The sequence below is a fragment of the Protopterus annectens genome, chromosome 2.part0 (genome assembly GCF_019279795.1).
Source record: "Protopterus annectens isolate FY-2018-M chromosome 2.part0, PAN1.0, whole genome shotgun sequence".
Taxonomy (NCBI): domain Eukaryota; kingdom Metazoa; phylum Chordata; order Ceratodontiformes; family Protopteridae; genus Protopterus; species Protopterus annectens.
Window position 1 is genome coordinate 1,948,502,281 of NC_056728.1, and position 23,863 is coordinate 1,948,526,143.

Genomic DNA, 23,863 nt, shown 5'->3' on the forward strand with positions numbered 1-23,863 from the left:
AATCCCATTCTCCCAGCCCCCAGAGGAGTGGAGATGGGAAAGCCATGTCATCTCACACTGGGGCAGGCAGGTTGGCCTTTCATCCTTCACTAAGCACAGTGGGGATGTCACTCTGTGAATAGCACCACCCAGGAGGCAAGAGGCCACATGCCAGGAGGCTTGAAGTGATGCACATTCCTTGGCACCTGGCACCATGTGGGTTAGAGACTGAGGTGTTACACAAAAAGTGCAGAGATGGGGGGACACAGGGTCATCTCCCCTGCGAGTTTGAAAAGCCTAGGTGCAAGGCAAAGTGGAGAACCAGTGTCAGGGAAGTCTGGCTGAGGGATTGTCTGAGGCTTCATGGCCCAGCAAGTTCCATGAGGGTGGGAAGATCACCTGAGAGGCTCCAAGAGCATGCATGACACTGCATGATTTAGCAGCAGTTAGGAAATATGTAACCCTGGAAAAGAGCTCTCCCTCCTGGGTAGAAGTGGAACCCCAGAGGGGGGTCAGTCCCAATGGAAGTCTGGAAGGGAGAGAGAGAGGTGGAAAGTGACTGGTACAAAACAGCTCTGACCTGGGTGAGGGGGTACAGACAATGCTCCTTCTGGGTCTGAAGTCAGGAAGGGGGAGAGAGGCAGATAGTGGCAGGGCTGCGTGAGCTCTTGCCTGGATGAGGGGGGGGTTAGGTAGAGCGCCACACAACAGAAGTCCTTAAGGGAGAGCTGGGATAGACAGCAGTGGGGCCTGGAAAGCTCTTGCCTGGGTGAGCGGGGTAAGGCATAGCCACCCATGATGGAAGTCTGTAAGGTAGCAACTGACAGACAGTGGTGGGGCCTGGAGAGCTCCTGCCTGGGTGGGTGCGGTCAGGCAGAGCTCCTCATGATGGAAGTCCTTAAGAAAGCATCAGGGTGGATGGCAGAGGGGCCTGGAGAGTTTCTGCCAGGGCAAAGGCATCCAACCACCCTGCAACCAACAGCATCCTTAAAAAATCTCAAAGGCTCCAGAGCTGCTCTGGTTGGAAAGCAGGAGGACTCTGAAGCCTTCATGAGAGTGGATCTGCCCCTCAGTGACCAAGGAGAGTTCTGGAGGAGTGGACAGGATTTGAGGGAAGCTCCCTGGAGATGGTCCAAGGGCATGAGTGATCCAGCACAATTTGGCAGCCTGCAGGAGACATGCAGATGCCAGAGTCCCCTGACATTGGGGGCCATGGCCGGGGAAGGTCTCTTGGCCAGGTCGAAGGGGACGACTGTAGGGTTTGGCCCTGACAGAAGTCAGTACGGGAGCACCAGGCAGATGGGTGTAGGGCCTGGAGAGCTCCTGCCTGGGTGAGTGGGGTCAAGCAGAACTTCCCATGATGGAAGTCCTTGAGGGAGTGACTGATGGCAACAGGGCCTGGATGCCTCCTGCCAGGGTGAAGGAATCTGACCTTACCCCATACCCAATGGCATCCCCAAAAAAATCACAAAGTCCCCAGAGCTGCTTAGGATGGGAAAGCAGGGCGACTGGCCACCCTGGGAAGCCAAGTCACCATTCAAACTGAGTGGTCTAAAATAGGACATTTCTGTGTCCCAAAGACAATGTTTGGGATTCCAGGACAGAGACTTCCAAACTTGGACTGTCCTGGAAATACTGGGACTGTTGGTCACCTTGAACAGTGTGCAGTTAGCTAATATTTGTAAAAAGACAAGTGCAACTTTTTTTGTCGAGCAAAACACACGTGGTAGAACGAACTACGACTGTCATAAAAATAAAAACTTTTATTCCATAAATAGAAAGTGCTTTCACCACCAACCTGGTGGCTTCATCAGACCATATCAAATACAAAGGAAAAAAAAAAACAGCATATATAAACACAAATTCAATTAGGCTATCCAATAAAAACTCACAAGCAGAGTCAGGCATCTGTTCCAGTGTACATCCAGCAACTATTAGCAATGTACACAACGTTATTACATCACAAACATCTGCTAAAAACCTTAAAGGAGCAAGCTCCTCTTTCCTAATCTCACAAACTAAAGTGCTTCACTCATATATTACAAATAACATACAATCTCCTATATAAGATCCACATATAAAATTTGTACAACATTCTTATAAAAACTATTTATATATGAGCTATTGTTTGTTTTACTAGAGAGTGTAAAGTAAGATATTTCCTTTCCCCCCTCTGTTGTGTGATCTCCGAGTTGATCCAAATTTGTGGTCGACTTAAAGATAATGTTTTTGTGAATTGGTGATGTAGTTAAATATAATCACACGTATATTTATGCATAGGCATGCTTCTGTTTGAGTAATACAGATCATATACAGATATACATTGCTCCATCTACACATTGTTTCTTTTTCTGTTCCATAATACAGACTTTACATTTATTGACTACATAATTGACATATCACATGTAATATAAATGGGGGACATGTTGCCAGAGAGTCTGCTCTCTGGTGCTGCCTACCATGAATTTTTCTTTCTTTCACAAATACGTTTATGCAGATTTGTTACAAAGGCAACACATACAAGTACATTTTGTATACCTTTTCTGTTAGTACAAGCAACGGAGAAGAGATTTTTGCCATGTGAGCTTAAAAGCAGTGAATCAAGAGGAATTGCACCTTCTCATATACAATATTAACTTCTTATATCTAAAACATGCTTTCTTGTAACACTCTCTCATAGTCGCTTCCAGGTTTCTGGCTCCAGCAGCAGAAAAAAAAAAAACTTATCATATTCTAGCAGTAAACTCAGAAATATTTTATGCTTCCTTTTCTGCAGCTGTTTTTTTTTTTATGTAGCTAATACAAACCTGACAAGAAAGGGGTGTTCTCTTGCTGCTTTTCCCAGAATTCTCTTATTTATCTGCATTTCGAGTTTGCATGCTTCCCCTAATCATCTCTTAGCTAGTGCTATGCTTTCTGTCTCCAGTCTCATGGCCAGTTTTTTTTTCTTAGCTAGTTTATCTTTTTTCCCCCCTTTTCTTTCATTCGCTCACCATTTTTGCAAAAATACTAAAAGTGTAGTCCCATGTCAACCATTTAGATAGCACATTCTCAAGACTTGTCAGTATTGTCAGAATTTTGTATGCGTTCTACTTGTAAATCGAAACAGTTAACCAGTTTATTGTGGATCATTTTCATTTATGACTCATCCCAGAATAGCAAAGATAAATTTAATATATGTAGATATCACATTTATACAGGTTTTATCTTTCATGGCTAGAGACTGTGTTTGTGTTTAGCTCTTATAATAAACTTTATTAGTATATGTGGTTATATCTTTATTTTAATTATTCACTTATTGTTTGACATGGGAGTTTATATAAACTAAAAGAATATTTTAAATATATGAATTCCTGGTATGATGATGGTATATTTAAATATAACAGTGGGAGAATGACCTTGTTGGTTGTTTTACTTTACATAAATGGGACAGAATATTAGCCCTCTGTATATATGAAGCTTAAAAGTAAGGGCATTGCCTCATATGCTAACAGCTCTGATCCTCCATGTTGTTAATCTTTTGGGGTCCAGTTTTAGAGACATAGGAGAATCACTGCATATTTACTACAATATAATCATTAATGTTTTGCATCTGTCAAGTTCGTTAATATATATTTTTTCATCAGATGTTGTGGATAAGGCATAAAAAAAGGCATGGTGTTAATCAGGATCAAACAATAGAAGGTAGAGTTATGATATTTTTCTTTTACAAGAAGAAACCTGTGTTTACGACTCAATGTGTACTGGACAACTGGATAGTGAGGGAAGTGTTGCAGTTCCACTGGAATAAGATTTAAAACATTTATGCTACATGTCACTGCGACCATATCTGTAAAATGTATTTCAATCATTTTGGTCTTTAATTGGAGGGAGGAGGTGATGCTCTACCCCCTCTTATTCATCAACTCATTTAGAACTAGCTATATATGAAGTGCTACTTTCAAACAGCAATAACAGGAATACAGATTGCAGATATGCTTATATATGGAATAAGCATCCAGAGGCATTACAATTTAAGGTCATGAAGTTGGCATGACTATTTTATAATCTTAAAAGAATCTGCATCGGATAGGTACTTTACAATTATATTATTCTATCAGACTTTAGTTTTTAGTTAGTCTATGATCCATGATGTATTTCATCATTGAATTGATACCAGTACCTGGGTGGCCATGGTGGTGCAATGGTTAGCATTGCTGCCTCACAGCAAGAGGTTCTCCGGGTCGATCCTCATCTGGGGTGCCTTTTGTGTGGAGTCTGCATGTCCTCCCAGTGGTCGCGTGGGTTTCCTCCGGGAGCTCTGGTTTCCTTCCACATCCCAAAGACATGCTGTAGGTGGATTGGACACTCTAAATTATCCCTAGGTGTGAGTGCGTGCATGTGTATGCCATCTGTGGAAGGTCGGGCGCTTGGCTGGCAACTCAACGCTGTAAAACTCCACTACCAATCATGAGCGGACAGGTGATCCACTGTGACGACCCCTAACCATGAAAAGACGAAAGAAGAAGACTGATACCAGTACCCAACAAAGAAATGGCCTGTGGTACCTTAACCACAACTAGAAACATTTAATATACAAAAACAGCAGAACAGTCAATCAAGTCAACAATAACATATACTGTAGCCCCTATCACCTTCACTCTGTACCTATCATTGGCTACCTTAAATCCAATGTGCATATCCAGTTTAAACTTCCCTAGTCATCTAATGAAAAAAAATCTTACTACAATATGAATTTATGTTTATAAAGATGGACATTCCTGACACAACTTCTATGCATTTTAAGTGGTCAATAAAAAATTACACCTTGTGGAAACATATACAATAACATATATATATATATATATATATATATATATATATATATATATATCTCTTTTGAGGAGTCTTAATACTCAAGAATCTCAGTTCTGTGCCTTTATATATTTCATTGTTGGACCACCTATCCCCAGCAGGAGAACAGCCATTTGGATTTTGGCCTAGGTAGACGACTGCGGTGGTGGTGCTGCGGTAGCATTGTCATCTCACAGCAAGACATTGTCCCATTCGATTCTCAGCTAGAGTGTTTTCTGTGTGGAGACATGCATGCGTGAATGGGCGTACCTTCGTTGAAGGTTGTGCGTCAAGGCTGGCAACTCGGCATGTAAAAATCTACTGCTAATCATTAGCGGACCGGAGTTCCGCTGTGGCGACCCCTAACCGGGAAAAGCCGAAAGACACAACAACAACAAGAGCAAGATAAATGAAATGAGGAGAAGGATCCACTGGGAGACAAATAACGCAAGCCTCAGCATGCTGTCTCATCCTAATTATCACACCCAAGTCTTGCAATGCATCCAAAGAACAGAAACAGATGTCTGATTCCACATTTCCCTTAAGTCTCTGTTATGGGTATCAGCCATTAGTCACAGCCCTAGCCACTCCATTCTTTTATCATCTGAAGCTAGCCTCTGCCCTCCATCAGAGGGTGCTCTAGCAGAAATGGTTTCCTAATTGTACCAAATGATAGGGAAGCAGGTCTTTGCCCAGTCAGTTCTACTTTAGTTCAGCTGCATGTCTGACTCTAGGCTTATTAATTAAACCCACAATGTCAGACTATTGGTCTGAAGTTATACAGGTGTTCTAAAATACTGGGAGAAATATTTTTTGTTTTATTTTATAAAAATGTTGACATTTGTGAAGAAAAAAATATATAACAGGCCATTAAAGGGGAGTACATTTGGTGAAAAAGTAATGAAAAAGATTAATCTCGTTCTCTCAATTATCATGTGGCAAAGTAATGCAAAATAGATGTACATTTATTTATGTATTTGCCTTTGTTTACTTGGGAAGTTTGCCTGTGCATTGAACCCCTTTTCCATGGAGGCCTGTGGTGAAAATCTCCAAAGTTACAATAAAACATGAAACATAAAATAATACATGAATCAGAATCCTAAAAGATATATATATATATATATATATATATATATATATATATATATATATATATATATATATATATATATATATATATATATTATCTGTTGCACTAATTCATGGTAACTTGTACACTCTTGCATTCATCTATTAGGCAAAGCAGAAAAATATAGGAGAGCAATAAAATGCAAAAGTGAAGTAGTTTCTGGTGAATGCTTGTTATGTTGTAATAGTGAGTGTTTGAGAATATAATTAAAGTGGGTATGGCTCAGAAAACCTAGATGGTATCACATTCTTAAAGACGGAACCATGTTATACTACAACATATAAAATTTGCAAAAGTTTCCACTTCTTTTCCCTCTTTCCTGTAATACTGACCCAGTTCACAAAGCAGTAATGTTTTTGTTTATTTTTCCAAGCAGTGTAGTCTGGCTCCTGCCCTCATAGCCACTAACAATGTTTCAGTACTAAAGACACTTCACTTCCTCCTGTAATGGCCACTCAGTCCTAACCCCTCCTTCTAAACTAATCACTGACATTGGGCTCAGTAAATGAACTAAGATTATCAGTAGTACAGTCTGGAACCTTAGCACTCTATTAATAAACTAGAAATATAACATTTTCTTCAAACTACACTGACACACTGTGAAGTAATTAATTATATATTTTCCATAGAAGCTCTGCAAATATGTTATTTCCTGATATTTCATTTTATGTTATAATTACTTGTGTTGCTTGACAAAATATGCCAAGATTTCTGTTTTGGTAAATGGGTGCATTTTTTTTCAGAAAAAATTGTACAACAGTTAGTGAGTCATTGATGTCAGAAAGTATTACATTTCTAAATAGATAATGCTCAAAAACTGCCAAAAGCCAAGATGGCAAATTACGGCACAAAAATATACAATACCTGGTATATTTTATGGGTCTGTGGTTGCATGGTTCCCAGTGGTTTGAGCCCACTATGCTGGAGTCAATGTAATAGCCTAGAAGTTCCTCTCCCAGTTTAGGTTTCTCCCACTGAACCACTACTGAAGTTTTTGCATTCCTGGTAGCAAGTACTCGGCCTGGAGCAGAGGGAACACCTATAAAATAAGAAAAGAAAATCACAGTTTTAGCAGACTTACAGAAAATGTTTTTATAAACCACATAGAAATAATATAGAGGATTATGATCTGGTCTCAGATTATAAATATCTTATTATGTGTTTGTGATATAGATGCAAAAAATTCACCTTGTGAATGAAGCACCTAATAAAAGGTTATGATCTTTGACCCAATCATAATTCTTTGTAATGCATGGGATTTTTTCTGCTCCCTGTACCACCTATTATGGGGGGGGGGGGGGCACATAGGAGTTTAAAGTGTTCCACAGACTTTAAAAGTCAGTAAAGCACATAGTACTCTCAGACAGGTAGATGGCAACACACCTTTCATGTTTTTTGCTTAAGAATTCTGGGCAAATCCAAAAATAGTAGTGGACAAAGTATCACAATCAGGGACAGTTTTAAAACATTGCTGTTATTCACTTAACAGGTTAATAGAACAATGGATTTTGCATCACTTTGCATTTTTGAATAACAAGAAGTATGACAGTCTAATATTTGACATTATTGACTGACTGTAATCCACAGTGATTTACCAGAAAAAAAATACAAGGGACAGCCAAACCCTGAGACAAACTCAGCTACAGTTGAGAGGCATGGACAGTAGACAGAAACAAAGCTGTTTTAGTTTCTGCCACTGTTCTTTGTTGACTGTCCACTGCAAGGTCCCTAGAAGGTGATTCAGCCATAACAGTGCTTAGCAGACAACTTCACAAAGTGTTGTTAAGATCATGTCTTTCAGTAATTTATAACCCAGTGAGGATTAATGCTGTACAGTAAGAGTGGTTATGTATTTCATTTTACTAAAGAATTTAAGGGTATGCTAAGCTGAAAAAGGTAAAGATGGCCTCTTTAGAAGAACGGATCATTTTTCTTGCTAACTATGCCCTATTTTTTCTAAGTAAATCACAATAATGTAGAGTTTGACTGCTGACAAAAACATTATCTTTGTATTTTATTTTCAGCTAAAGCCTGTGTTTTTCCACAGTCTCTTTTCTCAGAAAGTGCTTCCATTTTAGTGAACTTTGACTGCAGTAATTAGGAAACATATTACACTTTTAATATAGTCAAGAAGGTAAATGTCATTACAGCAAAGATCGTTAAGCTGTAACTGGGTTGCAGTAGAAGTTACAACTGCCATTCAGCACACACAAACATGTGTGTGTCATACTTAAGGTGTGTGATACTGTATGCATTCATCACCAACTCATATTTGCATGACGTTTTCTATAGTAACATGTGCCCTTGGAAGTCATTGCATTACAAAGGTTTTGATTTTATTGAATGTTCCAGTTCCAGATTCTGTACCTGAAACTCAAGTGCCTCTCCTTTGGTCTGTTCTAGCCATAGCCAGGGAAGGCATCACAGTGAATTGAAAAGTAAAAATAACCTCTTTTTTTGTTTAGCAAAAATTTCATATAATAAGGAATTACAAACTAATAATAGTAGAACTTCAGATGCCATCCACAAACTTTTATCTTGGCAAAAACTTTGAGATTTATTAGGCATGTTTTAATGGCTTTGTTTAATGAAAATGTTTGTTGTGGACTTGTTTTGTGTTGTAATTTATTTCATGGTAATTTAAAATGCAATTATTATTTTTTTTTTTAAAGGAAATCATTGCAATAAGTAGTTTTATCTTGCATATATGAACATTGCAGTTATAGCTTCTGAAATCTCATATCATCTGTTGGCCAATTTGTTTGAAAGCTGGAAAATGTGAATCTAGCTATTTAATTAACTGATAAATATGAATTGTATAGCCATGAAATTTTAAAAGATACAGTGCTTTTTCACTTCTACATGCTTCTGGAAAGAAGCCCAGCTTGGTGAGTAACATGATTTAGTAGTGAAGGAATGAATCATATACAGTATATGAAACTATAGTACAGGATACAGACAGCCGAAAGAAGCAGTTTTAGCATTAGTGACTGATGTGTGCAGAGTGACAGAAATTGTTTTTCACAGAAGAAATAGCTCAAGGATGAGCTAGAATTGTGTAAAGTTTGACCCCCCCCCTAAATAAATCCTGAAGCAAGCAGCCAAGTAAATATACCATAAAAATAAATCATATGAGTCATGACACACATCCATAGCAATAAATGTATGCAAAAGGTGTCTTCAAAAAGTTCTACATAATATAGTTATAAGCATGACACTATATCCAATGAACAGTGAGTGTCAACAGATAGGGGATAGAGGAATCATTTTGCTGACATCTGTGAAGAGAAAAAATACAATAGGCCATTGAATGGAAGTGCGTGTGGTGAAAAATGCATGCAAAAGGCATATAACTAGGTAATATAAGCAGAGAGAATGTAAAGAAAGTTAACAGAGTGGAAGGAGGTAAAATAAAGAATTTAGGACAATAATATCAGTCAGAAATCTAGATAAAAAAGTTACAAATCTGTTCCAGTAGCTCTGATGAGTAGCTATATGGAGGAGATAAGGAAAATGGAGTTCATGATTATGATTAAAATCAGAATCAGCCTATGAAAAGGTATGTTTTTTATTATTGCACCTTTGAAGCCATGTAATATTTCTCTGTAGATATATTCATAGTACCTCTTAATAAGGTTATACATGAGAACATTATATGCTCTTCATAATCTGTATGCGACGCTAATAATGATTTTAGGAATATTAAGCATGTTAGGTAAAGTTCTAAGTTGCTTACATTTCATTCACAGATGAAAGGATATTTTTCAGATATCCATTTGGTATATTTATAGCTCTTAAAATGTTTCAGAGAGCTGTAGCCAAAATCATGAAGGCAATTGAAGGTGTTGTTAACACCAAAGCAGCAAAGCTGTGATACATGGGTCAATCAAAATTTAACTTCAAGAGACTTAAGATCAGATAGTTAGCAATTATGCAAATATCTCCCCTAGAGGATAAACAAGTATTCCTGAGATTTTTTGGTATAATACTCAGTCAATCAAAGTTTGTTTTTAATATCTAAGAAATAAAAATGCACTTAAAGAAATTATTCAAACAAGATGTAGTGCAATACTGTAATAAGAAAGAGTTACGAATTGCTTAATCAGTTGGAGACAGAGAAAGCCACACTTAATTACAGTGATCTGACTGCACTGTTCACTATAAAAGTAGGTGTAAGTTAGAATAGGGCTGATATATTGACACTTGCTGGAGAAGAAACAGAATGAGTAACTTGGCATATGAGCTATACACACTGCTATGTACTTCACAATATGGTTATACTTTGCTAATCACAACCACATTCTTTGCACTCACTATTGTGCTTTGTGCAACAACATTTTTAATATACTACACATTAGCTTGTGGTTACTTTTTACAAACATTTTCCCATAAATGCTTTTATAATATTACAATAATAATCATATTCTTTGATTGTTAATTCTCACTAAAATTCTCTGATAAATACATTCAAAAGATTTTTAACAATCATATCTCTGAATAACAGCTATTTTCTTTTTTTTTTTTTCTAAGTCCATCTTTTTGGACAGATTGCAAAGGACCCGGACATATTCACAAATATGTTTTTCTTCTTGCAAAATCAATACACCAGTTCCCTTTTTTGGCTTGTACCAACTTGTGATATAATGAATTATTCACATTAAAATGTGTTGGTTTGGATGCCTTTGTCACTATCTTACACAATTTAAAGAAATATTCTGTATTATATTAGCAAAATGTTTTAATAATTCACTTAATTATATACATATGTATGATATATTTGGGATAAATACTGTGTCACACTAAGAAATCATAAGAGATGTTGTTTACCTTCTCATGAATGAATTTGTATAACTACTACAACTTCCTCAGCATCTGGTTTTGAGCCTTTGGAGATTAAATGACCTGTATATCTAACCATTGTAACTCTGATTTTATTCTAAATTTTGTATAGACTGAAGCTGTACTGTGCTAGAATTTTTAGTAGCTCACCAATCCTTTGCTCTGATCTCCTTTGGTCTTCCTCATGCCAGCACATCATCAATAATATTGATAATACCTTCAATCCCCTAAATCAATTGAGCAATAGCACTGTCATATATTTTAGGTCTTATAAAATATCTGAAAGTTGGGGTAGAGGGATATAGCTGTGAACTGTAAGTCCTGTAGTACTGGGTTGGAGTTCTTCAACTGTTATTTGCCTACTGTATGGCCTTGAGCTAGTCACTAAACCAGACAGTGCTTCGGAGCAACAGAAAATTTGGGCTAGGCTCCAAAACAGTACCCTGGACTGCAAGCCTGCCTCATAACTATTTATAAACCTATCACATGGTAATCAGAAAAGGTCTGCTCATTCTCAAATGTTGCTTAAATGCATACAGCTTCAAACTTAATTTATAAAAATCCCTAATTTTCATAAAGTACAAAAAAATAATAATTTATTCCTGACATGGTGGGATCATTTTCTTCAAATCATTTAAGTCGATAGTGCTCTCCCTTTACAACTTTATAAAGATCATGCAGTTCAAAACAGATATGAATTTTATCTAGCTTCCTAAAAATAATCATAGTCTGACCCATTAAGTGAGCTCCGTCTGTTTCCAAATCATGCCCCTGTACTTCATTTTATACAGCTTTTCTCAGTTCTGTTGTTTGAATCTGTTGTAATGCTCCATGCAGCATGAACTGCCAATATTACCTCAGAAGTAACTCTTGGCATAAAGCTCAAACCAGCTAATCAACCCCTGTGCTCTTGCAACCCATCATACTCTGTATTTGCTTTAGTAATTCTCTTTACAACTGTGATTTGTTCCCTTTGTCTTTCTATAGTAGGGACACTAGAATACAAATGAGTAACACAAACACAGTGGCAAATGAAAATATACCAACATATCTTGATGTAAACACTATGTGATTGTTGCAAAATGAATGTAGCTGTACATAAAATAAAATATCAGTACAACTACATATGAATTCTAATAAAGAAATCCTGAATAATTCTGCAGTAACAGAATTGTATTATGCTAAACAGAGAAATAAAGCAATTAATAAAGGCTTTCAGCAACAACATATATACTTATTTTTGCTTCATTTGACTGCATCCCAGCACCACAGATATAACCTGACCAAAATGAGGGAATTCTTTTCAGCTATAAGCATGTCAAACAAGATAGCCACAGCAGTGGAAAAAAGTGACTTAGCCTTGCAATGATCCTGTGGCAAAGACTACATGCAGATGTTGTAAAAATCACAGAAGGTTATAATTGCATGAATACTACAATGCCAAATTACAGGGCTAATCGTCTTGTAGCCATAAGCTACCTAGATCAGGATGTGTCAGTGGCTAAACAAGATATTTCATGAGCTGAACAAGAGAATGAGTGAAATCTGTATAGTTAATGTACCTTATCAATATCTGTGGATATGCAAATATGTTTCACTAAATTTCAGCAGCTTCTAACTTCATTAGCAAATACAGATAATCTCTCAGAAGACAACAGCCTGCTAATATGTTTATGATTCTTTTTTCCTGTTTGACAGTTCTGCTTCCCCTACCTCTGGATACCACGTGTTCCCTACTTTCTTATTTACCAAATCTACATGCCAGCCTTCTGCTAAAAATAATAAATAAATAAAAGTCTGTATCAATATAGATGCAGCAAGCTTCTATATCTGAAGTTTTAAAACTCTCACACCTATCCTGGATACTTCTTAACTGTCCCTAATTTCTAGTGGCACTACAATTTTTGTGCAAACGTTGTCTTCACCTCTCCAAAACCCGGACAATTTTTGAGAAGTTCTATGTTAAACGTACCGGTATTTAGATTGTGTGTAACTGAGGGACTTCCTCTAATTTTCTTTTGCTTTGCCCCTATTTCTGTAGGCAAATTGCTGAGCGTTCTGTTTAGTGGACTGAAAGATGAATCTCTTTTCAATCTCTGGTCCATAGCATCCACATCTCCCTGAGGCTAGGTCTGCGGTCTGGGCTGCTAGATATTTACTTGTATTTAAGTGCATCTGGGTGTTTCCCTCCCTGGCTGAAAGTGAAAGGATAATCCTACTGTAAACTGGAAGACGCCCCTGAAGCTGACTTCTTGCCAGGCTCCACAAAGCTTGATTCCTCCAATTTTGTGTACATGTATGTGGAAATTCCTTTTAATGACCTTTATCTGTAATGCCTCAGTCTGCTTGTTAACCCACCGGTGTGAGATTTAGTAGCCTACCACAGACCAATAGCCATAACCTTCCTCTACCCTTTTTCCCCTCATCCCCTATCTTTGCCTGTGGAATAGCTTCTGGCCTACCTCTCCCAGCTGATATTGTTTCCACTGACCACTAGGTGGCAGTCTTTCCCAACAGATTACTTTAGGCATACGACTAATGATCCCACTGGTCCTATACCCATGTTTATTTTAGTATCTCAGTATAATTCTTTACCCTCACATTACATGCGAAAACTGCACACTTGCTTTTGTATAGAAACTACATTTAACTAAATATATGCTATAAGATACTCTGTTCCCTTATCTCCACTTTAGTTACCTTTGTGTTTTGCCAAACTAGAACAGCTAATTGTTTTTTGCTGAACTTACTTTACTGTTCCTGCTCGCTCCATTTGCCTTGCAGGCTCACTCCGGTCCCCTACCCTACCCCGAATTTCCACACACCCCCATTGCTCTTAACCTTATACTGCTATAAGCCACAACCCCACCCCATTTTAACCTATAGCTGAACTCATCTCATTTCATACTTAATCTCCAATTAATTTCCTCTCACCTTCTTACTAGCCCACTATATCTTTTTTCTCACTCTATAAACAAACCTCTTAGCTATCCTTTATTAACACCTTGTCTCCTTGTTCTGTACATCCCTTATAATCTCATTATGTTAACCACCAGTGTACTAAACCACTCTCATTTCCTCCTTTTCTATATAATTGTATCAACTCTACTTCTATCCCATAGTCTCACAGGCTATGAATCCCTAAGATCTTCTAATTTTCAATGCCCCTTAAAACAAACAAGTCCTTTCTATCCCTCAGCCTCTCAAACCCATAGTAACATAACAGCTTCTTCAGCCTACCTACTTCCACACTAACAGATTAGCCCATATCAAGTATCGCCAAACTAGAAAAATTGACCCTATTTTAAATAAACTAGCAAAACATTTAGAGAATCCCCAACAATACCTACTACTCCATGGTGACATTTACCCAAACCCAGGGCCTAAAAATCCCTTCCCTGATTCCCACTCTTCCTGTGCCTCTATTTCTCCCACCCCAACTTCCTCCACTAACTCACTTCACATTGCCCACCTCAACATTTATAGTTTAAATAACAAAATTACCCAACTTCATGCCCTACTTGACCTACATTCTTTTGACATCCTTTGCCTCACAGAAACCTGGCTTAAACCAGCTACTAAAGACAATGATATTACCCCCTCAGCCTATAACATCCTCAGACTTGACCATCTTATACAAAGGGTGGTGGAGTAGCAATATTGTTTAAATCTGAACTGCAGGTAACCTCTATTAACACTCTTCCTCCCTCACCTAGTAACTCTGAGAGCTTAATATCTAAGCTCCAAATTAATGCTAATAAATCCTTATATATTATTTGCTCATACATCCCCCAGGCAATAACATAATTACTCTTGAAAACATTCTCAATTGGCTTTCCTCATCCTTCCCACAAGAAAAAATTCTCCTTGGAGACTTTAATACTGACTGGAACTCTTATTTCTGATGAACCTACATCTCACATAAATCTTTATGGCTTTTATCAAACTATTGCCTACCCTACCAGAACCCATAAACCCAGCAACAAACAAACTACCTTAGACTGGATTCTAGTCAATAACAATCCTCAATCTAATAAAACAGGCATACTTCCAGATGATATCAGTGACCACTCTCTTAACTTTATAACTAGACAAAAAAACACTATTCTCTCTCAAACTAGCTTTAAAACCACCCGGAAAAAAAGCCTGAACATAGTCAACTTTCAAGCAGAGCTTAAAGCTTGCAATTGGTCACCCTTAAAATATCTACCGCTCAGTGAGGCAGTCTCCTATTTTAACAATTCATTCCTAAAAATCCTAGAGCACCATGCCCCCTCATGTACCATCAAAATTAGGAACAAACCTGCTCCTTGGCTCTCCAATGAGACAAGGCAAAAAATTAGACTTAGAAACAGAATTTGGAACACATGGAGAAGTACTAAAACCCTATTTATCATTTAAACTTTAGACGGCTAAGGAATGCCACAAAAAAGTCAATATTCCTCAACAAAAAAAAAACTATTATCTGAAATTCCAACAAACCCAATATCAAAACCCACAAAAATTTTGGTCAGGAATAAATAGACTACTACATCCTGGACAATCCAAAACTCCTACCCCCTCTAATTTGACACATAACTCATCCGACCAAATTTCTGATTCCTTTAACAAATTTTTTCAGAAACTGTTCAGTCTTTAGCTAATTCCTTACCACCTGTTACCAACACTAACTCAGCCATGTCAACTATCCTACTCAAAGTATTTCAATTGCAGGATATCCCAATATCAATCATACACACCCTTCTTCTTAAACTAAAACCATGCACCCACATCAGCAGACCTAATCCCAGCTGAATTCCTGCAAATGGCAGCTGGAGTGCTTGCCTACCCTGTGTCCATCTTAATTAACAGAACCATAACAGAAAGTTCCATCCCATCACTCTGGCAAATCTCATATATCATCCCACTGCATAAGGGGGCAATTCTTATGAACTGTCTTAACTACCGCCCCATTGCACTACTCTCCCCATTATCTAAAATTATGGAAAGATGTATTCACTGTTAGCTATTAGACCACCTCCTCCAAAATCAGCTTCTAGTGGACTGCCAGCATCTTCTGGTGGACTGCCAGAATGGATTTAGACCTTTCCACAGTACTACAACTGCTCTTCTATCCTTTTCTGACTGTATTAATAAAAGTCAGAACAACAGCTTACTGTCCTCAGCCCTCTTTATTGACCTCTCCAAAGCATTTGACATGATTAATCATCAACTACTGGTAGACCCACTCAAATCCTTTTCTCTAAATACCCACACAGTTAACTGGTTTAAATCCTATTTAGGCAATAGACAACAAGCAGTCCTCTGGGATAACAAACTATCTACACTGCTCCCTATCACTCTCGGAGTCCCACAAGGATCTATTTTGGGACCCCTCCTTTTCACCATTTTCATTAATGATCTGAGTTCCTCTCTTCTACCAACCGCCTGCATACAATATGCCGATGATCCGACCTTAGTTTGTTCAGCCTCCACTCCAGCCAAACTTCAATCTATTACCGAAAAAGTACTTACCCTAGTTGAAAACTGGTTCCATCAATGTCATCTCCTCCTCAACCCCAAAAAAACTCAATTGCTGCTGTTCTCTCCCATTCAGAAGTCTCCTGTTATCCCCATCACAGTTACATCTAATAATGGCACTGTAATAACTCATGACAGAACCACCAAACTCTTAGGGGTAACAATAGATCATTATCTAAACTTCGACACACATCTTAACCTAACCATTAAATCAGTTAATAAAAAACTAGGCTTTCTTTATAGACTTAAACCCTTTCTCACACCTTCAGCTAGGACTGCCATTGCCCGAACTCACTTAATCTCCACCCTCCTATATGCATCCCCAATTTATACAAACCTATCCAAAAACAATTTTAAACAGTTAGCAACATCCTATAATAACATAGCCAGATTTGCCACTGGTGCCCCTTTCCAAGCCCATCACTGCCAAAATATTAGCTCACTAGGCTGGCTGGAATTGCAAAACCAAATTCATTTCCAGCAACTTATTGTTATTCACAAGATCTTGTATCATCCCATGGACACTCCTATTCTCTCCTACATCATCAGACCTTATAAAAATCTAACATCCCTTCGATCAGCTAATAAGCTACTAGTAGCTACCTTTAAGTCCAACAATAAATCTGGAGATAGCTTGTTCTCAAACTCTGCTGGTAACTCCTGGAATACACTTCCTTCCAACCTAACAGCCCTTGCCTCAACCCCACTCTTCAAGAAGCAACTACCAATCTTCCTCAGAGCACATTGGCTATGCCCATGTGCAAAGCCAGACTGACTCTTTCTCCCCTCACTATTTCTTTGTGACTATCTAGCTGCAACATTGAACTTCAGATGCTCAGATATTCACTAAGATTAGCTGTTGAACCTGCACACTCACCGAGGTTCTATAAACCTCTTAGCAATTGCTACCTAAAAAAAAAAAAAAAAAAAAAAAAAAAAATTATTATATTTGATTAGCCTTTAGCTTAGAAATTATATACATTTTTAATTACTTTCACCAATTAATTCTACTATATTACTGTAATAGTACTCTATATATGTACTGATTATAAAAATGTCTTGTCATATGTCTAAATGAACTGTACTTGTCCTTGTTTGTACTCTTTGTAATTTGTTTCATTGTTGGAGCTTTTCTCCCCGGGCCACCGCTGAAAATGGACATATATCCAGTCGGAATATCCCAGTCAAAAAATATAAAATAAATAAATACATTTACAAAATGAATACATCTACATCAATTTGTCAGCAGTTCCCTTTGTTAGTTTTCTTCTCATTTGTAGCATATTGTGCGGTGGCATGCAGTGATAAAGATCATACATTCCTGTAGCTCTTGAAGATTTCACCTGTGCCACTCAGTGATGCCTTCCAAAGCCCATAAATGGTATTTATTTGTTTGTGTACTGACTTCATAAAAAACACCAAAAAAGAATCTGTCACAGAACATACTGACACTTATTCCTTGCATGCATTCTGATGAGCTGGGTAAACCTGGGACTTGAGCCACACTTAGTATATGTAGAAATATTTGCACCTAACTTATAAAAGAAAAATATACGCATATATTGTTACAGCATCATAAAGAAGCTGAAACAGTAACAGCAATGAGATACATGTGTATTAACACTTTCTAACTTTCCTCATTTGACAGAATATAATCAAACAGAAACTGCTACCTGTTTCCACAGTCAGTGAATAACTAAATAAGCTTGAGTCCATGTTTTCCCAATTTCTCTAGGGTGTGGAAGAATATGTTTATTCTGATAAGATAACTATACAGTCATACAAAAGTTCTGTTAAACTAACTGCATATTTTTGTGTAGCATGGATTGAGGTTACTGAAGTAAAACACACAATGAAAAGTGGCATTGCATAAAGATCAGATTCATATTGTGTGACACTGATAATAATGAACATTTTCTTTTATTTTTATTTTTCTTATAAAAACTACATCGCTAACTCAGTGGAAATGACAGCTTACTGAACTTTGAAGCTATTGGTTTTAATACCATTTGTTTCTAGACATATCCCTTCCCCAAGCACAGAGCTCTGAGAAATATACTTGAGAATATTAAAACGTCAGGAGGCTCTTAAGAACAGAAATATTAAAAACCAAGTCATGAGTGTTCAACCAGTGAGTGAGATTTATCAGGGGTGTGTAGCAATCCTATGATGTCCAGTAAATAGCTCATGAAAAATTAATTTCAAATAAGCAATGCTACCTAGCACTTCCAGTAGATGAATGTCAGTGATGGTATGATCACTTGTGATAACAAGAACAAAACATATATTTATTTATTACTTTTGTTAACTGGGGTAGTGCATATGTGCTGTGCTATTCATTTTCTGCATCAGCCTGGGGAGAAAAGCTCCTGTAACAAAATAAGCAATTTTATACAAGAGAGAAAAATGCAAAGCTTAAAATTACAGTATGGTTATACAATAACTTAAAGGAAACAATACTAGAAAAAAAATTCTGCAGTCAGTAAAATACAGAATTATTACCTATTAATACATGACAGGTTGTCATATATATAATAAGGATTAAAATGTCAAATTACACACTTCCATTTATATGTAGAAGAAATAACTGAAGTGATATGGGAGGTATGAGTAGAAAGCAAAGAATAAGTGAAAAAAGGCAAAAGCTGAGTATAGGTGAGGAAAGGTGAATTGTATGTAGGTCTGTTAAGTGATATATAGAACAAGAAGTGTGTAATAAAGCTGAGGTGAATGTAAAAATAAAAAAAACAGAGTATGAAATGAAATTTTACTGGAGAAAAACATTTGTCAGATGCTAAGTAGACAAGATTAAGGAAAAATTATTAGAAAACATTTGAAAGTCTACATTGAGAATTGGCTTGTTTTTAAGTATATAGGGAATGAAGGTATGTAAGGGTCTGGGTAGTTTAGCCAAGGGTGGTGCAAGAACATGGCCAAGTGTTTTTAAAGTGTTGATTTAGCAAGTTTTTGAATGTGAATAAAATGGTTTGCTGTCTGATGGTAGTAGAGATGAAATTCCATACTTTGAAGACATAATTTGACTGCAAGGAAGAATCAGCAGTGTTGTGGATTTTAATTATGGTTAATAGGGACTTGTCTGTGGATTGTAGTGATTGTGCAGGGGTGTAAGATGCCACTAAGGCTTGGATGCCGGACACTTTTGAGGTCTGTAGATTATATTATGAACAGCTGCTAAATGGGTAATAGCGAGATAATGTGGAAGTTCTTGCCAGCTAACGGTTTTAAGGCTTGGCAGTGATGGGATTTAACATATAGTTTAGTGGTGAATTTAGCTATCTTTTTAAACCATTGTTCAATTTTAGATATGGGTGGTGTGGAATAATTGTGTGTGACCTGAGTGAATATGGTTTCTCAAAGAAATTTTTTCAGCAAATAGTCTTGAAATTGTGCCAATTAATTCTCTAAATACTTACAGAAATAAGGAAATAATTTGCCACTTCTGTCATGCTTAGCCTTTTATACAGACAAAATGTCCAGGATGCTGAAGGTTAGAATAAGTCAGACTAAAAGATATATGGTGTAAAACATATATATATGTATATATATATATATATATATATATATATATATATATATATATATAAATAACTGTGCTATACAAATATACTTTATTTCACAAAAGTTTCATATTTATTTACTGGCATTGATATTGTAAAGAAAAAATGACAAATAAGCTGGTTGGCATAATCAATTGTCATAGAGAGAGCAAAAATTATTTGAGCATTTGGGTGCATAATTAATCCCAGTAAAACAAAAGTTTATACATTTCTTAAGTCTATTTTTTTTATTTTGTCACTAGATGCTACTCTAACATGCTGAACGCTGCATTTATTTATATTGTGCAAAACAATATGGAAGAGATCATATTGCCGAAGATTTGAATTGCCAAAAAAGTGATAAAAACACAGAACAACTTACCTGTACATTTTTGCAGGGGGCAAGCCTCCACCCTCCCACACCCCCTACAACTTAAATATACCAACTCCTTGATTGCACTACAGTGAGGAAAACAGCAAATCCTGGGTTTCGCACTGTATGGTGATCCCAGTATACAATTGCCAGCATTTCTAATCGTTGGCGATATGGTCTCATTGGAGATTTGAACTTTTGACAATGCGCGCACGTGTATATAGTTACTATAAAGTTTTAAATTTGATGTTCATTGATGTCATTTTAGCGCAACATTTTCAGGTTTAAATTGTAAGTTATATGTGCTGTGTTTAGATACAGCAGTTAAAAAAAGGATGCAAATGCATCAAGACCTGTTTATTCATTTTGTTGTTTGAATCACATTGGTTGGAAATGTACACTTTGGTTGATAATTATTAAATCACTACAAATGTGTGGTAATAATGATTTAATTGGGCAATGATGTATAAATAGAACAATTGGTTGAATGTTTGATGTACTCTGTTAAAGGCTTTGTGAGCCGAGGTGCTAGAGGAAGAATTTGGTGTTTTTGTAATAAAGAAGTATAAAAGAACGTTAGCTTGATTCATTGGAAGTGTTTTTCTGTAGTGGTTTAGAGATCATTAAATCACTATTTACTGTTTTGTTGTGGTGCTGGCATTTGTGTGGATTGGTAATGATATTGGGTTTTGGAGTTCATGCACAGACTACAGCATTACCTGCAGCTGGAGTTTTTTCGGTTTGAATAAGCATAAATACCTAGTCTGCATTTCCAGCAGTTTTCTTAATTTATCATAATGTTGACCTGTTGTGTGTATATGCTTGGTGTGAAATTTATTAAGTATTATGTTTATACAGTTTATCTTTCTATTTAGCTTTAGCTCCACAGGTTTCTGTTGAAAAGGGTACTTTCTTTTAGTCAGACGTTTCTAGACATGCAAATAAATAAATAATACATTTGTAATATCACTGAAGCAATATACTGCTTTCATATTTGACTATTAAAGATAATTATTGCTTTCTAGAGGTTGCTTTTTTAGTATGCTGCTTATTATACGCCTCAATGGAAATGAAATCTTGGTTTATAAGATTAGACTTTGAATCTGCAAATACAGAGTATGAAATTCTTACCATTTAGGTCTTTCTAATTAATGCACTGAAACAAATATTGTTTTTGTACCTCTTTTTATCTACAGTAGATGTGTAGAAATTGATTATTGGTGTGTGATTACTACTACTACATGCAAGACAGTCAATGATCTGGTTATATGCATGAAGAATAGTCTAATGTCACATGCAGCCTTTATGCATTTTTCTTACTCATGTATATTCTTTTTAAGACTATTTCTCATAATGAATGGCCATAGATTTCATTCATATATGACTTACATGGCCATGAATTGCTCAACTGAATACTGTGGACAAGCATTTATCTGGGTGTCCTACCATTTTGTACATGTAAGTAATATACAAACTCTGTGTAACACATATACACACATACTGACTTCCTCCTGCCCCCAGAAAGACAGACATACATACAGATATGGAAACTTGCACAAAAAGACACATGCACACATATACAGACATAATGAACACAGACAGACACATACACAACTAGTGCCAGTCCACTCATCATCTACAGTCATTATCTCTATCTGCCACAGATTTCTGCAGGCACCAGTCATCAATCAAATGCATTCATACTAACCATTCATGCACTGCTCAGGTTCCCAACGTTCACATTCACATTTACACACATAGACAGACACACTACATTGAACTCTTTAAATGCAATGGCAGTCTGAGAATGGCAAAACTGTTCTCTTTCATCCTGCTTAGATTGTTCCATGGAAATGCATAGGTACATTGTGGCTAAACTGCTACATACACAAACATTTATGCACTGCTTTGCACATATCTTGCATTGTATCAATGTCTTTAAACAGTCATTCTGTACAAGATCCTTTACATACCAATGCACTGACATGTACAATGACCTGATAAAACAGGCATGCTGTTGGAGTGCAGCATTTATATGAAATTGTGAAAACCTTTACTACCAAGCAGGGCAAGGCTGTTCTATTAAACAGAAAGGAGCATAGGAATCAGGAGTCCTTTACATATTATGCCAAGCCACTAGTTCATTTCTGTTTTGTACAAGCTGTCCGTAAATTCGATTCACTATTTATGTCAGGTGATACACACTTATACTTATGATTCCAACATTTTTCACATATTTGGATCAGGAAGACTATTAATTCCATATTGTCAAATAAACGCTGTAAGCTCTTATAGCGATAAAGATTTTAGATAGCCAGGTTACTCTTGAAGTGGGCTGTGTTGCCTTAATGACTGCGATGTACATTAGCTGAGTTGTTTAGTAGAAAGTTAGCCAACAAGCCTGTTGTAAGTCATGTGTAATTCTTTCTTAGAATTTAAAAGTTTATTTTCTTTCTGCTAAGCTCTATAGGGTAAGCTAGAAGTGGTCATCACAACCCTTCTCTTTCTGGTGGCAGGATAAGTTTATACAGATACAGATATTTACCTCTTCCAATATATCCTGATGAGAGAAGGCAGCAGAAAATATAAATCATCTTGTTATTTATTTTATGATGCCATATAAAGAAATTTCCAAAAAGAAAATAAGGATTAATTTTGAACACAAATCACTCTACTTTAATGCTCAGTTTATGAGTACAGCCCATATTTTTAGTTCTAAATAAAGGCAGGAATATTAACTTTGCATGTCATTGGGAGGGGTGGACTGTTGCAGCTATATATGTTTGAACAGATCATCCAGTTTTGTGTACTGTCTAAGCAGTGGAAATTGGACTTCATATCCTTTTCCCAAAGGAATGCATACTGCAGCTCAGGAGGCTGAGGCTGGGAAATTTAGTTTGAGTTTGTTCAATGAGATCATACTCCTTTTAAAAATGCATGCTTATGGAGGTGAGTTTATATAGAATGATGATAAGACAGGTAATCAAACAAAAAAAAATTAGTTAAATAATATGGGACAATGTCTTTGAGTCTCATACCATGACACATACAAGAAAGTCACATCCAGTTAAGAGATAAAGTTTTCAATTAACTAGACAGCGAAAATTGGAATATTAGGTTCATAGGTAGGTACTAGGCTATCTGCCTGAGAGCATTTATAAGCCTAGCCAGAGTGTGTTGGCTTTCACTGCCCTATTGATTAACTGATCCTCTGTCAAGCAGAGCCAATGAAATGATCCCAGGGGTGTATTTTCTGTTACCCATACACTCGTCAAGGTTTCTCTTGCAGAGTGTTAGTGAGGGGCTTTGCCTGATGTAATTTGGAATTTTGTTCCAAAGCATGGGGAGTCTCTGTGACAGGACTCTATCCCTCCAGCATGTTCTATTTATTGTTGTGGTGAGGTTTAGATCACTAGAGTGCGTGGCTCGCAGTGACTTGGATTTCTTTCGGTGGAGCATGTCCATCAATTCTGAGTTAGACATGGCTTTGTAAGTCAGGCAGAGATCACCTCTGAGTAAGCGATATGCCACTGAGTACAGCCAGAGTTTTTTCAGTCGGGCTGCATAGGACATATGTTTGAGGCCAGTAATCCTCTTGGTGAGGAACTTTTGTGGTCTTTCCAGCTGTTGGAA

General features: G+C 37.0%; 1 protein-coding gene across 1 annotated transcript in view; it reads right to left on the reverse strand.

Annotated features, from left to right (window-relative positions):
- Positions 1 to 23,863, reverse strand: part of MYOM2 (myomesin 2) — a 688,720-nt gene that overhangs the window by 297,866 nt on the left and 366,991 nt on the right. The window contains exon 16 of the mRNA XM_044061901.1: positions 6,806 to 6,980. Within this exon, the coding sequence (XP_043917836.1) occupies positions 6,806 to 6,980 (175 nt within the window). The remainder of the gene's footprint in view (positions 1 to 6,805; positions 6,981 to 23,863) is intronic.